This window comes from Penicillium malachiteum (assembly GCF_028827825.1).
Source record: "Penicillium malachiteum strain IBT 17515 chromosome Unknown utg000001l:1.0-8184562.0:1.0-8186909.0, whole genome shotgun sequence".
In the NCBI taxonomy this organism is placed as follows: Eukaryota; Fungi; Ascomycota; class Eurotiomycetes; order Eurotiales; family Aspergillaceae; genus Penicillium; species Penicillium malachiteum.
The window spans coordinates 7,827,442-7,841,377 of NW_026643094.1; the positions used below are offsets into that span (position 1 = coordinate 7,827,442).

General features: G+C 43.4%; 7 protein-coding genes across 7 annotated transcripts; 4 read left to right on the plus strand and 3 right to left on the minus strand.

The window, feature by feature from the left end:
- Positions 1–720: 720 nt before the first annotated feature.
- N7483_002892 (RTA1 domain-containing protein) lies at positions 721–1,628 on the minus strand (the record flags this gene model as incomplete). Its single annotated transcript, XM_057086329.1, has 2 exons — positions 721–1,151; positions 1,226–1,628. 2 exons carry the CDS (start codon positions 1,626–1,628, stop codon positions 721–723), a joined length of 834 nt encoding a protein of 277 aa, XP_056952478.1.
- Positions 1,629–2,562: 934 nt separating this feature from the next.
- N7483_002893 (RTA1 domain-containing protein) lies at positions 2,563–3,591 on the plus strand (the record flags this gene model as incomplete). Its single annotated transcript, XM_057086330.1, has 3 exons — positions 2,563–2,716; positions 2,778–3,026; positions 3,089–3,591. The coding sequence occupies 3 exons, from the start codon at positions 2,563–2,565 to the stop codon at positions 3,589–3,591; spliced, it is 906 nt and encodes a 301-aa protein (XP_056952479.1).
- A 157-nt stretch (positions 3,592–3,748) lies between these two features.
- N7483_002894 (uncharacterized protein) lies at positions 3,749–5,065 on the minus strand (the record flags this gene model as incomplete). Its single annotated transcript, XM_057086331.1, has 3 exons — positions 3,749–4,696; positions 4,726–4,932; positions 4,997–5,065. 3 exons carry the CDS (start codon positions 5,063–5,065, stop codon positions 3,749–3,751), a joined length of 1,224 nt encoding a protein of 407 aa, XP_056952480.1.
- Positions 5,066–6,091: 1,026 nt separating this feature from the next.
- N7483_002895 (uncharacterized protein) lies at positions 6,092–6,412 on the minus strand (the record flags this gene model as incomplete). The annotated part of the gene is made up of 2 exons (XM_057086332.1): positions 6,092–6,155; positions 6,201–6,412. The coding sequence occupies 2 exons, from the start codon at positions 6,410–6,412 to the stop codon at positions 6,092–6,094; spliced, it is 276 nt and encodes a 91-aa protein (XP_056952481.1).
- A 2,078-nt stretch (positions 6,413–8,490) lies between these two features.
- N7483_002896 (uncharacterized protein) lies at positions 8,491–10,518 on the plus strand (the record flags this gene model as incomplete). Its single annotated transcript, XM_057086333.1, has 1 exon — positions 8,491–10,518. One exon carries the CDS (start codon positions 8,491–8,493, stop codon positions 10,516–10,518), a length of 2,028 nt encoding a protein of 675 aa, XP_056952482.1.
- A 495-nt stretch (positions 10,519–11,013) lies between these two features.
- On the plus strand, positions 11,014–11,412 carry N7483_002897 (uncharacterized protein; the record flags this gene model as incomplete). Its single annotated transcript, XM_057086334.1, has 1 exon — positions 11,014–11,412. One exon carries the CDS (start codon positions 11,014–11,016, stop codon positions 11,410–11,412), a length of 399 nt encoding a protein of 132 aa, XP_056952483.1.
- Positions 11,413–12,562: 1,150 nt separating this feature from the next.
- Positions 12,563–13,923, plus strand: N7483_002898 (NAD(P)-binding protein; the record flags this gene model as incomplete). The annotated part of the gene is made up of 6 exons (XM_057086335.1): positions 12,563–12,895; positions 12,954–13,079; positions 13,135–13,182; positions 13,250–13,372; positions 13,437–13,720; positions 13,785–13,923. 6 exons carry the CDS (start codon positions 12,563–12,565, stop codon positions 13,921–13,923), a joined length of 1,053 nt encoding a protein of 350 aa, XP_056952484.1.
- Between the last annotated feature and the right edge of the window lie 13 nt (positions 13,924–13,936).

The window sequence follows — 13,936 nt, forward strand, 5'->3', positions numbered from 1 at the left end:
TTCGAAGGGAAGGTCGAATTCCACTGTGCATGACGCAGGACAAAAAGTAAACGACTAGTGACGAAATATGATGTAAGAACAGGGTCCGTGCCTATGGTGTATGACCAAAGGGGATAAAATGAGGACTTAAGGTAGAAACTAGGCACCTGCCAGTGGGAGCACTAGTATCAAAATTACTAGGAAAGGTATATCCTTAGTACTATAGGGGCCTATTATAGCTACATAGCTAAATGGCTAGGAAAACTATATATATTCCTCTTAACTTAAACATCTCTTAGTTTTATCCTTTATTCATCTCTCACTTCAACCATCCCTTACTTTGACTATCTCTTACTTTAGCCGAGAAGGAAGGCTAGCGGCCACATATGTACAGTCAGATTCAAGTAACCTTAAACCTTAGAATACTCCGTTTGACCCACTTTAGCTTCTCCAGTGACTCCTATTGGCTTAATGCGTCTTAGCCGCGCGAACTTCCTTGTCTCTGGTTGGTTCATACAATTATTTGGTTTCGTTCTCGAAGTACTGATTTGCTCTTGAATAATGATCTTGTTGAGCTTTTGCTAGTCCTCACTTTCATTTTGATATACTAGAGGTTAAGGACTCAGAGCTTGGAATCCTGTAAGATGGAATGCGCTGCACTTGGCCCACCACCTGGGCAAATAATACCTTCAGATAACGCGAAAGAACAAAGAAAAAGGCGTGGAAACATAGTCATCTTCTCTAGCCCAATCGGCCATAAATGAGCTCCGTCTCATCTAATTGCTTTCCTCCTCTCTTCAGAATCTGACTAGGGTGGAAAATGATGAAAATCACCATCACCAGGAACATAAGCGTAGCGTCAAAGATATACGCAAAGTACTCATGACTCTGTAGAGTACCTGTCGATCCCTGGATGTATTCGATAACGCGATAGATGCAACGAACCATGATCATCGTGCTAGCGGCATAAAGCACATACATGTATCTTTCCCATTGGGCTGCAGAGCTGAGCGAGGTTGCGGTCGGACGTTCATTCATGCGCTTGTGGAAGATGACCGAGACGATAATAAAGAAGCCGAAAAATATGATTTGAACGATTAAGCCGGCAACGATCACATCTTCACCTAGTTGTAGGCTACTTGAGGTCTTAGCAATAGACAGCATTGCACCACCTATTCAGGTAATTCAAAAAGAGTTAGAAAATAGAACTTAAAGATTAAGTTTTTGAAATTTAAGATTTCCTTACCTCCACTTTGAATTAAAAATGACAGAACATCACCACAAACAAAGATCTTGGTCAATCGAGTGGCACGAATAATAGAATTGCAATCACCATCGACTAGGCGAATGATACGACCAAGGATCATGTAAATTGATGCCGCGAATAAAGAGGGAGCGAGAAGAATAAAAAGACTTTGCAGCGCGTACGGCATAACCGAGTAATTTGGTGATTCGTTTGCACTGATTGCACGGGCCACATAACCAATAGCCTCAAAAAATCCTCCAACGATAAAAGCTATCAAGAATTTCTGCCTATTCTTGATAGCGAGGAACATATGACCACCGGTGGCAATGATAAAAATAATGACAAATACGGCCGCGGCTGCTACCGATGGGGTATAATTGTAAAGAGTGTAGCCGGAAGACATAACGTTGGTTGGGGGTGAACAAGGGCTGGAACGTGAGGCTGGTATAAATTTGAAGGCAAAAACTTGAAAAATCGTTCAAACGAGGGAATTAGAAAAGAGAAAAAGTAGAGAGAGTAGTTAGATGATGTCCAAGGAGCGATGGGGTGTTTCCTTTAAGTGAAATGTGTTGAGAGTCTCATTTCGTAAACAAAACCTGAATATCACTAGTAACATTGATTGTTTTATGGAGATGAAGAAACATTTCAAAATCAACCAATAAAGGCTCAGGGAACTTCATATACCCGATCTATATCTAGACTATGGAACAGGGTTGCGTGGCATCTCCGTGGATACGACCAGATTGAGTCCCCTTACTACAATGTGCAAAAGAAGCCGGGGCAAATAAGGGCGCAGCATATAGCAAAAAACTCGAAAAATCTATGTGGATCACAACTAAGCCACTAAACGGCACTATTCGGTCTATTCCAAGGTTGCCGCATTATCTCAGGGTCGTTTCACTCCACTAATTATTTAATCATTATATTTTTAAATTGAATTAGTACGAGTACGACCTAAAGAGGAAAAGATCAAACCTTAGATGATGCTAAGGTTACGAGTACGACCCAAAAGGGACTAGTCTCAAAGATCCAGTCCCGAAACCTTAATACTGGGGACCCACCAAACAGGGTCAGGTTTTACCCATAAATTAACCTTGGAACGAGAGCCGAATGTATTAGGAAGTTGCGAGTACGACGGGTATGAACCCTTAAACTACATGATATGGGGAACTTGATCGGCGCCACTATACTAGACAAAAGAAAATGCAAGTTCTTCAGTCCTTCAAGTTCATCAATTTCTTGTGTCAACCTTGGAATTTCACTATACGTTTCAGTCTTTACCAGTACGACTTTGCCAACCTTGGAAGTTGACTTTAGAGTCATCCAGCATATAGAAAATGGCATTCACATGGGTCTTCTATTACTATGACCCTTCTACAGCCGCCGCGGCTATTTTCATTGTGCTCTTTGGTCTGAGCAGTGTTATGCACTTCTATCAGCTCCTACGGACGAGAACCTGGTTTATGATCCCCTTCCTAGTGGGAGGAATCTGTAAGACAACCCACAATCTCTCTCTTTGATCTATATCTAACATTCTTCTTTACTCTGTTAGTCGAAACCATTGGCTATGTCGGTCGCATACTTTCGTCTTTCCAGTCACCCAATTTTGCTATGGTCCCCTATGTTATTCAAAGTACACTGCTCCTGATCGCCCCAGCATTTTATGCTGCGAGCGTATACATGACTTTGGGCCGAATTATCGAAATGCTTGACGCAGAGCAATGCTCTATCATCAAGCTTAAGTGGCTCACAAAGATCTTCGTCCTCGGAGATTGTTTATCATTCTTAATGCAGGCATCTGGTAAGCTTTCTATCTACCTATCATATCAATGGGATATTCCGCTAACATCTTTCTTTTCAAAGGTGCTGGGCTCATGGTCTCGAACTCGAACAATCCGTCCACTGGAGAAGATGTCATTATTGGCGGTCTGATTGCGCAAATCGTTTTCTTCGGCTTCTTCACTATTACCGCGATCGTCTTCCAACTTCGTATCGCAAAGAACCCAACTTCCCGTTCTATCGAGGAAAAGAGGCGCTGGCAACGCCACATGTTTGCTCTCTATGCCGCCAGCATCCTTGTTCTGATCCGATCTGTTGTTCGTGTGGTGGAATACGTCCAGGGCTATGAAGGTTATTTGATGAAGCACGAGGTGTTCATCTATGTCTTTGATGCGCTTCTGATGTTTGGTGTTACCATGAGTCTTCAGTTCATTCACCCCAGTGAAATTAACTGCTTGATCGGTCGTGGTCGCAAGTATACCAAGAACGTCTTCAAAGTAATTGAATATGTTCCTAGCTCGTCGCTGGAGCTGAATACAGTGTCTCCTAGCGAGAGTCAAAAGGAGGGGGTTCAACTTGACGTTTGATATGGGATTTGAATGATTTTTGAACTAGACTATTGCGCTGTGGGATTGTTCTTGTCTCACTTCCATAGTTTTCTTTCATGATTTACGTGTTACTACTTAAATGTTTTGATACCATCGTTTGCATAAACTGTCGTCTGAAATTTATTATAAGTAACAATTATACTAGAGTAGTCACTTGGAAGACTTGCTCAAGGGGCCAGGCAATATAAGGCTTCCACTCTAAGTCTAGTATATGAGATATCTCCATCAGAACTTCATAGCCCCAGCGTCCTAGGCACCAATTCTGTTGTCCCATATGCAGAAATACGCAATAGTGAGCTAAGACGACCAACGCAAAAGGTTTCCTGCATTTAAGATCTTCAAGGTATTCTCTTGGAACCAGATTGGCCCACCCCACCGATAAAGTCATCGAGCCAGGCCCAGTGAATGAGATAGAACACAAGAATCGCAAAGATTGAATCGCTCTCTTATAAAATTCGGTATGATAATCAATTTTCTCGCTCAATTCGACAAGCCGATCAAAAGCCGATTCAGTAAATTTAGGGACGGCTGCATCGGCGGGAACCTCAAATACCAAGAGGGGGTTCAAGCCATTCTCTTGTTGGAAATGGCTAGTAGAATCAAGAACGGCTTTTAAGCCACGCGCCAAGTCAAAAATCTTCAACAAAGTATTTAAGCCCGGCATCTCTTCTGTTGTCTCCGCCTGTAAAGCGCTTGCGAAGCCAAACGCAGCTGCCAATCCAGCGAAGATCATCGAAGCGTGAAAATTTTTCTCATTTATTTGGTTCAACTGATCTCTGAAAATCGAGAGCGCTGCATTTTGGTGATGCATTGCTATTGTGAACCATGACGATCCTCGTCTTCCTTGATCTGATTGAGTTTGGTGTGATAAATGTAGGGCGGATAGGGCCATGACTCCATGCATCAGGAACGGTGCGGTCAAGCCAGCTTCGAGCACCGAGATTTCCATAATCTTTCGAGTCTCCTCCCCCTCAAAAAATCTTTGTGTGTATGCTTCATCCATTGCACCATCAGTTCTAGCTGTTCCATATGCAAAGGAACCGGGGTTTCGGTTGACGCAGGACTCGGATTGATAGCCTGATCGCTGTGTGTTGATTCAGGGGGGAGTTCCACCACTGAAAATGATGGAGGTACTCGGAGTATCGGCATCGGGTAGTGATTGCTTGCTTCGTCGTGGTTTCGATGATGACCGATCCGTCCAGAGATATGGCCCTGGCATAGTAAAAATACATTCGACTTGTCGCTCGCTACAATTACTGCAGACTGGGTGTACCTCATCGCACTATCACGATACATCAGCGCAAATATATCAACAGCTGGCTGTATAACAACTTGAAGATTTGAAAAAGCAGACTGTTGCCCGCACGGCGGATGATTTTCGTACCTTCACTTTCCTGCGTTTGCAGTTTTGGCACCCATTGCGCGACTTGTTATGAGGTCGGCGACGGTGCATAATGCATAATCGAAGAAGTGAGCTGCAAGATAATTTGGCTATGCACCAGGCATAAGAGAATATAAGGTATTGATGCCAAAGGTGTGGCTATCTTGAATGTGCTCTCGGGCGGTGAGCGATAACGTTATTCGGGGAAGCATGCAGCCCACCTGGGCACATGAGGTGGTACTCCGTACTCTGTATATTACACCGCAGTGACTGCATCATAGATTTCCAAGGTTCCACTTGGACAAAATTGAAGTTCGGATACGGAAAGAAATACGGGTACGCGCACGAATGACCAGCAAGGCCGCAAATTTACCCTGTTCTCCACTTTTATCCACTTATATCGCTTAAAGAAAAAGCCGTTGTCCCTGTTGGCTGAGACGTACGGAGTACTCCGTACATATGTCCCCGGTGCCTATTATTAGGGATTTTCCTTTTAACGCCTCAGCCTAGCTTCAAGTTTGGAGACTAAGTCGCAAATTTTGTACTTTACCGATTAGCATACGCACTGTCTGACCATTTGAGGTCTAGTATGTCAGGGCCAATCCTTATCTAGATTAAGGAGCGTTGATGCAAACCGAGCCGTTACTAATTTCCAGCGTTGGCTCAACTGGAGAAAGGAGCAACATTTGAACCATGGATACCACTAGTCCATTAATAATTGTAATTTAGCTCGAGATCTGGATACAGCAGATCATGTCTTAGAGCTCTATCAGGTCCACTTGCTTTACCAAACATCAAACATCTGAATTCTCCACTCAACAAGCCCCCCCCCCCCTGGAATTTTATATTTGATCTTTTGTCCTAACTTCAATCGCGCTAATTTCAAAGCCACGTGTATGGCGTCTATTATCTAGCAATTCAAAATATGAGAGAGACGGAGAGAAAGAAATTCCACTCGACAATGGCAGACTAAACTAGTTTTGTTGAGAGTTTAGAGCCAAGATCACCTGTTCCTGCAATTGCAATGAAACTCACGCATAAAGATTCAAGTTTCCCAATGTGAACATTGGATATTATAGAAGCCCAGAAGCGGACTATTTATTCCTCCATATCCTCGCTCATTGTGGATTGGTTTTCGTTTTCAATATCCACCAGGTTTGACCTGGAACTGTCAGTGAAAATTTCGGATTGGGTGAAAGAAGCTTACTTTGGTCTCCACGGTCTGGGTTTGAATTCCGCCTCCAGTCGAAGTAGATTTCTCAGTCGAGCGTCTCGCATGTATTGACGCTGCTCCATTGATGGATCCATGCGAACAACATAATCATTGTCAATTATGCTGCCAAAAAACGCAGCCGCCAGTGACACGGACCCGAGTGAAGCGACAAGCACAATGATGATAATGGCAGTGTTGCTAACCATGACTGCTACTATTGCCGGAAAGGAGGTTGTCGGTTTGTAATAGTTTTCTTCAAGTTCTACAGAAGTATGCAGGGAACGAGGAAAAGAATACGCTGAAGCGTCGTTGCTGAATAGGGGACTCTGGGCTTCTCTTTATAGTCAATTTAAGGAGTCTAAGCTGCGACTTTCTTTTATTCTTGTTCGGTTAAATATTTGGTGGGTATAATGCGCTAAATGAATACTAGGAGATTGCATGATTGAAGGCATTCCAAACATATCAGAGTGCTATAGGCTGCAGGAATCTATTCTAAGTGCCCAGGTGGTGAATATGAATTTTAGTCAGATCCACTTTGTGGGTCAAGACTCAACATGGAAAAAATGCCGAATACGAGTGTGTATTTCCAAGTTTCAAGCTCTTAGTTGTTTCTAATTCTCAACCTGGTTGACATCCTAGCTCTACGTAGTCAATACCGGAGCTGCAACCCAGCACAAGAATACGTAAACCAATCCGCTTTTGAAAAAATTGACAATGAGGTTTCGCCATAGCTTTCGAACTCATCAACAACTTCAACTTGAACTGGAAAACCATCAATCAACTTTTCAACGGCAATGCTCATAACCATCTTATTTCCAGGTAAGGAGAAATGAAGATTGGATGTGTTAATTTTAGATTACTACTAATGAACAACTTGAACCCAATCTCAGCCACAAAGCTTCGGATAGAATTACAATTTGAAGGTTTTGACTGAGCTATGTTTTCAAGTTCTAATGGCTTCATTTAAAGCTCTGGAAATGTTAGTTATAGTCATCAAGAAAGCACATGCACGGGCGTCGGAGAATAAATAAGGATTTCCAAGGTTTGTTCCAAGGTTGACATCTGGACTAAGGTTATTAAGGTTAGCCAATAGTATCTTTCAAGGATTTCTAGTCATTTTCCATGGTTCTACATACGGTATCAGATCTAATGGAAATGCTACTAGTATATAGGGGTCGGGAACTAAGTTGGGATCGGCGTTATCAATTGATAATAAATCCTTCCGCAGCATTAAGCTATTCCGAGTCATACCGAAATCATCTCATCTTCTGACTGTAAGATCCTGTCTAAACCTTGCTCTTTCAAATGTTTTCACTTCAATCACATGCATCTTTCATTAGTATGGTCGAGCTACCCCAAACTCTGATTTATACTATCACAAAACGCAAGTCCATCGAGAGGCAGACCCAATTAATTATTCTAAGAACAAGATCAATCAGGCAAGCGACCATATTACTGAATATGCCTCCTGGTAGCTCTTGCTCCGAGTCTATCTCTGAATTCCTTGAAGGGAAATTTCAGTTTTTTGACTGCTACTCGAGATATATTGAATGCGAAAAAGAAGCACTTCACTAAATCCGCGAAAATGTAAAGCTTCCACTGGACGAATATGTCAAGGCGTTAGAGCCATTTTTGGCTAGCATGGCCAGGTTGCAGAAAGAAAAGACCATATAGTCATACGCCAGAGGAAAGTTATTGAGGAAGATATTATTGAAAATCTGAAGAGGCCAATAAGAGGATCCAATTAGGCGAGCCCTCAAAAGGCCTTCTGGAGAGGGCCTATATCAGCATCATAGCGCCTAAACTTGAAATCATGTCCGTAAATGACAAACAAGGGAAAAAAATCAAGTTTTCGAAGAGCCGTCACCAATTAATTACATATGTACTATTCCAAGGTACGTTCCCCTCTTCACTATGTATATAGTATAAGTACCTACAAGGGTACCTACAGGAGTACCTACAGGAGTATCTAGATGATAGAAAGAGAAGATACCTAGGTGCAGACTAACATTTGAACTGCTGTATAACTTTGGAAGTTTCACATGTGGATAAGGAGGAAAATAGAAGTATTGTAAACCTGAAGGGGTCAACTTGGAACCTTGGAACTGGCAATGTCTGGCATAATGCTGGGCGGTCAAAAAACCTGGGCAGTAAGTAGTGTTTGACCCACTTGAGCCTCTCCAGCGACTCCGATTGGCTCAATCCGTCCTAGCCGTCTGAACCTCCCCTTGTTTCTTCCGGCCTGTCTTGTTGGTTGGAATGCTGTGCTTTGAAACTACCTGACATGCCTCAAAACACATCTTCAGGGATTGGAATCACTCCAAGGCGTCGCAAGATTGCAAAGGCCTGCGACTTTTGCCGCGAGCACCGTGTGCGGTGTGAAGCCACCACGCCATGTCCACCATGCATTGCCAACAATATTACCTGCCATCGGTCTCGTCCAGAGCGTACCTCTCGAAAGAGTTGTTTATCTCAAAATTACGATGATGCAAATATTGAAGTCATTGATGGAGTCTTGGGAGACACTGTCTCAAACACAGATACTCAAACAGTGGATGCCTCAGAGCCAATACCGTCACCAGAGGCGAACCTCGCGTGGACTTCACATAAGACGGATTCAATTATGGGCTTCATTGCCCGAATAACGGTCTTTTGCTCACATATGTCACAAACTTTCTCTACCTCCACTCCATCTGCAAGTGATCCGCCCCTAGAATCCATCTCTCTTTTTTCGGCTAGCATTTTAAACGACGCCAATGGAGAATTTGATTTATCTCCAATCCAGATCAAACACCTAATGAGAATATTTTGGTCTCGTCTTCGACCACAGATGCCAATTGTGCAATTGAAAGATCTGGAAAACTCAAGTGAGCACATTCACGGGCCTTATTCGCCTTTGCAAGATGCCGTCATCGCATACACTTTGAATCACATCTATCACTCTGGCCTCAATACCAGAATCGTGAATCTGAACTGGCCACAATTTCAAACAAGAAAGGCTGCCATCGGCATGCCTTACTTTCAGCGTTGTCTCTCGACTGTTACCAAGCTGGCTACATTTGCAGGTCCATCAGTCTCCGTCATGCAGTGCTACTGCTACATGACACTCTACCTGCTTGATCTAGGGCATCATCAAGCAGCGTACAATATCGTCGGACTAGGCCTTCGCATTGCCGAGTCCCTCAACTATATGGACGCGCGAACTGGTGGATATCGAGATTGTCAGCTTTTTCGACGTGTTTGGTGGACTTTAATTCACCTTGACTTTCGTTGTTCTAGACATCTGGGGAAGCCTGTTAGCATTAGGATCAATGATTTGATGTGTGTCAGACCGACAAGAGAGCCACAAGATATCCATTATACCAATGGCCTCCTGTATCATACTGAGTCTCTTCGACTCACTGCTGCAGCTCTGGTCATGGATGAGTCCATGGATCGTCGTACCTCGTCGAGTGAAATAGTTGGAGTCGGAAATATCGAATCAAGAGCAAAGAATCTCTCGGATCTCTCATATCATCTTCAAAAATGGCGTGACGAGCTGCCGCAAGAGGACTGTTTCGCGAACCTGCATTTCGACGTCCCCGACGTACCACCAAATCCTACAGAGTTGTCCAAAGATGGATATGAAGGCCTTGAGCAGTCCTCAATGGCCACCCTTTTGAGAACTTTGCTATCATTACAATACCACAATGTGAAAATTGGCCTTCATCGTGTGTTTATACAGTTCCCCAGTTACCCACTCGTTCCAAAATCAACCCCGAAAGCAGACGCCCACGCCGTGACAGCGCTCAACCATGCACTGACCATGATCCGAATTGCACATAACACGATGACAGTCCATGACTTCTTCCATGGATTTCCTGAGTTATACCAGTATCAGTGGAATGCAGTCATAACAATAATCGGTTTTATGCTCGCCTGCCCATGGTGTCACCGGTGTCTGCTAGCAAGGGAATACATTCATCTCGCTCTTGAAATATTTGATTCAGCTGACAAGGAGAATGCCACTGCGACTAGAGCGGCTGCGTTGACTCGCCATTTGTGTACTAAAGTTGATACTTTGACTCAAGTTCTCAATGTCAATCAACAACCCACCCCGACATCGCTACCTTCTCTCCCAAACCCGGAGATTCAATCGCCATGTGATACAGTAGGACCTTCAATTCAGAATGAAGCGGATTCGCTACTAGACTCGGGTGCGGATCTGTTTTGGCATTGGGCCGATTTGGTCAACTTGGATGCCTGGTCAAGTTATTGCAATGAGGTCAATGAGGCATTTATGGATCCGACAGAAGTATTTGTTTCAGGTTAAGTGAGAGAATACTAGATCTTGGAAATATTTGAAAATCTTATCAGTGATAAAGTGACGCTATCACTAGTAATCTGTCTCTCTCCTTCCTCAAATTCCCTTAATGTTTAGCACTTCCTTCCATCTTTAGACTCAAGTTAGAATTCGCCGCGTGAACATTTAAACCTTTATCCTACATCAACATTCCTCTCAAGATCAACTTCAACCTCCCCTCACCTTTGCATACAAAAGACTACTGGTAAGACAAACTCATCTCAGCTAGCTTTTCCAAAGTTACTTTTCTCACTTTTTCTAAGGCTCATCACTCCTTCTACTAAAACGAGACATAGGGCAGCGTTCCTATGCGGAACGGAAATCATTGAGGAAGATTGATCTCAACACTACAGTTAGTACAAGCCCATCCCAAACGGCCGTTCCTGAAGTTATTTTTCTCACTTCTTCCAAGGTTCTCATTTACTCCTTTTCAAATCCGAGTCAAAAATAACCAAGCTTCCCATCATGCCCATCAAAAAACGCATGTTGATCAATATGCAGATCCGATTTGATCTACAACAAAGATCAATCGGACAATCGACCATAGTGACGACTCTGCTTAGCTCCCGCTCGGTCTTTGAATTTCTCGAAGCAAAAGTCCATGCATTCGACTGCGAATCCGGATACACCGAATGCGCCAAAGCAGGGCTTAACGAGGCCTGTGATAATGGCCTTACATCCCACCAGTACTTTGAGACACTAGAAGCATTTCAAGCTGGAGTCGTCAGTACACAAAAGGAAAAAAGCACAGTGATGCGACAGAAGAAGGTCATTGAGGAATTATTGTGGAAGAAGCAAACAAAAGAGTTCGATTGGGCGAACCCTCTTGTTGGGCTTCTGGGAGGGCGTATACAAATACGATAGTTCCCAAAGTCATGTCCGCAAATAAAAAAACAGTGGAAGAAGACGCTCAACCAAGCAAACTTTCGAAAAACCGTCGCCAATCACGTGGAAGAGTCCAACGGATATTGCCATTTGACAGGTGAATGGCCCTCATCGGATGTTAAAGCAGCACATTTAGTGCCAGAAAGCATGACGGTAGATGGGCTTTGCGATTTGCTTTCGTGTTGGACAGATGGTTTTGATTGGCTCGCGCAATGATGATGTTTTAATAATTGATACAAGACCCCCGAAGTTCGTTGGAGAGTTGAAGGTCCCGTGGATCGAATTGTACTCAATTCCTGACGCAGTTCTCGGCTATCGAGATGAGCGGTGTGGGACTGCGGAGCACAAATGCGGATGAGACGTGAGTGAGAGAAGAGTGAAACCGTGACGATAATCGAGGTCACTGATCTACTGAGTGTGATGAAAGGGATCTGGATCGTGATTCTCCTCCTCATTCCTGATCATGTGCTTAGATCATTCACTTTTCCTTTCTTGCAACCGTTCTGAGTCTGTATTTTCTTAATGAATTAAATCCATCATCCAAATCAAAAATGACTGAAATCATGGCTCTTTTAGTTTTTGTTTGATTATTAGGAAATCCAGTAGTGAACCTGGTAGGTGAGGAATAAGGTGAATAATTCATTGGGCGAGTCAGGTAGATTCCAAGGATCTAACCCCTAAGAAGCCATAAACTCGTCGCGGGGTATATCAATCTGTTCCATCGTGTTAGGCTCCAGGGCTATGATACAAGGTTATTGATTCTGCATAAGATCTGATTTAAAGGGGTCCACCTATATGGGGCTAATCCTCCATCCGTCCAATAGGAACGTCGGGAATGGCTATCCGGGTTATTAAAAACACTATTGTATCACCAAGCCTGTGTTAACGTCATGCTCTTAATGCGGAATTGATGAGTATTGATTGATTTCCATGATGCTAGGTATGGATCTTTGTTTCTTTCCATTTCTATCGATTGGTTAAAACTGAATTATGAGCGGGGAATTGTCGGTGAGGATTTCTTACCCTCAGACTATGGAAGTCTTAAATATCCCTTACATGTCCAACTACTTTACTTCAAGTTTCAGTATCAACTTATTGCACGACACTTCTTGAACAAATTTCTTCTGCCATGCTGCATAACATACTTCTCACGGGCGGTTCCGGCTATATTGGTGGAACCCTCTTGGCTCGATGGAAAGAGGCAGGACTTGCAGAATATGGGAAGCTATTCAGCTTGGTTCGAACAGACGCTCAAGCGGAGACAACTCAGGATTTATACGGCGTTGAGCCACTGAGGATCAATTTGGAAGATGAAGAGGCTGTGAAAAAGGCTATTGTGTCAAATAAGATCACAGTTGTGCTGTACCTGATTGATGCGTACTATTTCAAGCATCAGATTCAGTTTATCAAGGCCCTTGCTCAAGCTAAGAAGGAAACAGGACAAGAAGTTCACTTCATCTACGTGCGTGATTTTTGATATTACTAAAACTTTCCGTGTCAGGTTTCTAACATTTCTCTAGACCACCGGAACCAAGCAATTTTCGGATATGGGTGGTGCTCCCAGTGATAAAGATCTACTCGACAATGATCCTGAGCTATTCGAGATTCACAAGGCACAAAAAGCGACTGTTCCGGAGTTACAAATAGTATGTATTCCAAACCGGTACACATATTTGCCAATATACTCACGATCGATAATAGGCAACCAACACAAATATCTCAGTTGTGGAGGCCGGTGTCGAGCATGGGGTAAGAGTTTACATGCTGTCTCCTTGTATTGTTTGTGAGTATACCCAACGTGATAATGAGATTCAAGCTAACATTGAATGAAGACGGCAAGGGAGAAGGCTTTGGCAATAAGATATCCATCCAAACTGTGGACATCGTGATTGCTGCGAAGGCGACTGGTCGAGTTTATGAATTTGATAGAGTAGGACAGGTAATGCAAGATCTGAAATCTTCCAAGGCTTTCTTTTGAAGACGTGGAAATTAATCTTGAACAGATTTGGCCTGTGGCTCACATTCTTGATACTGTGTCTCTCTACTTCGCCTTGCTTACCGCGATCCTAGAGGATAAGAACCCTAGTCATGGGAAGAACGGTTTCTATCTTGCATCGTCCGGAAAGGTTGCTTGGCATGATATTTATACCGGCATTGCAGATGCACTTGCCCGCCGCGCTATAATCGAGGATGGAACAGTTCATCTGATGAATGACACAGCGCTTGAGAAGATTGCCAAGGCTCAAAAGGTTCCATCCTCGTGTGTAGTTGTGAAAATTGGAGGAAGGTATGTTCAATGTATTACTCCTCTTGGATGGATTTGCATGCTAAAATTCGAATTTTATCTGCAGGTCGACTTATACAGCAGAGAATGGGAAATCTTTGGGTTGGAAGCCACAGTACCCACCGGAGCACATACTTCAAGTCCTTGACAAGGAAGTTGAAGGAATTCTCGAGGGGCTAGACTCCAAGCACTCGGGACTTCGATAAAGATAATCTTAAG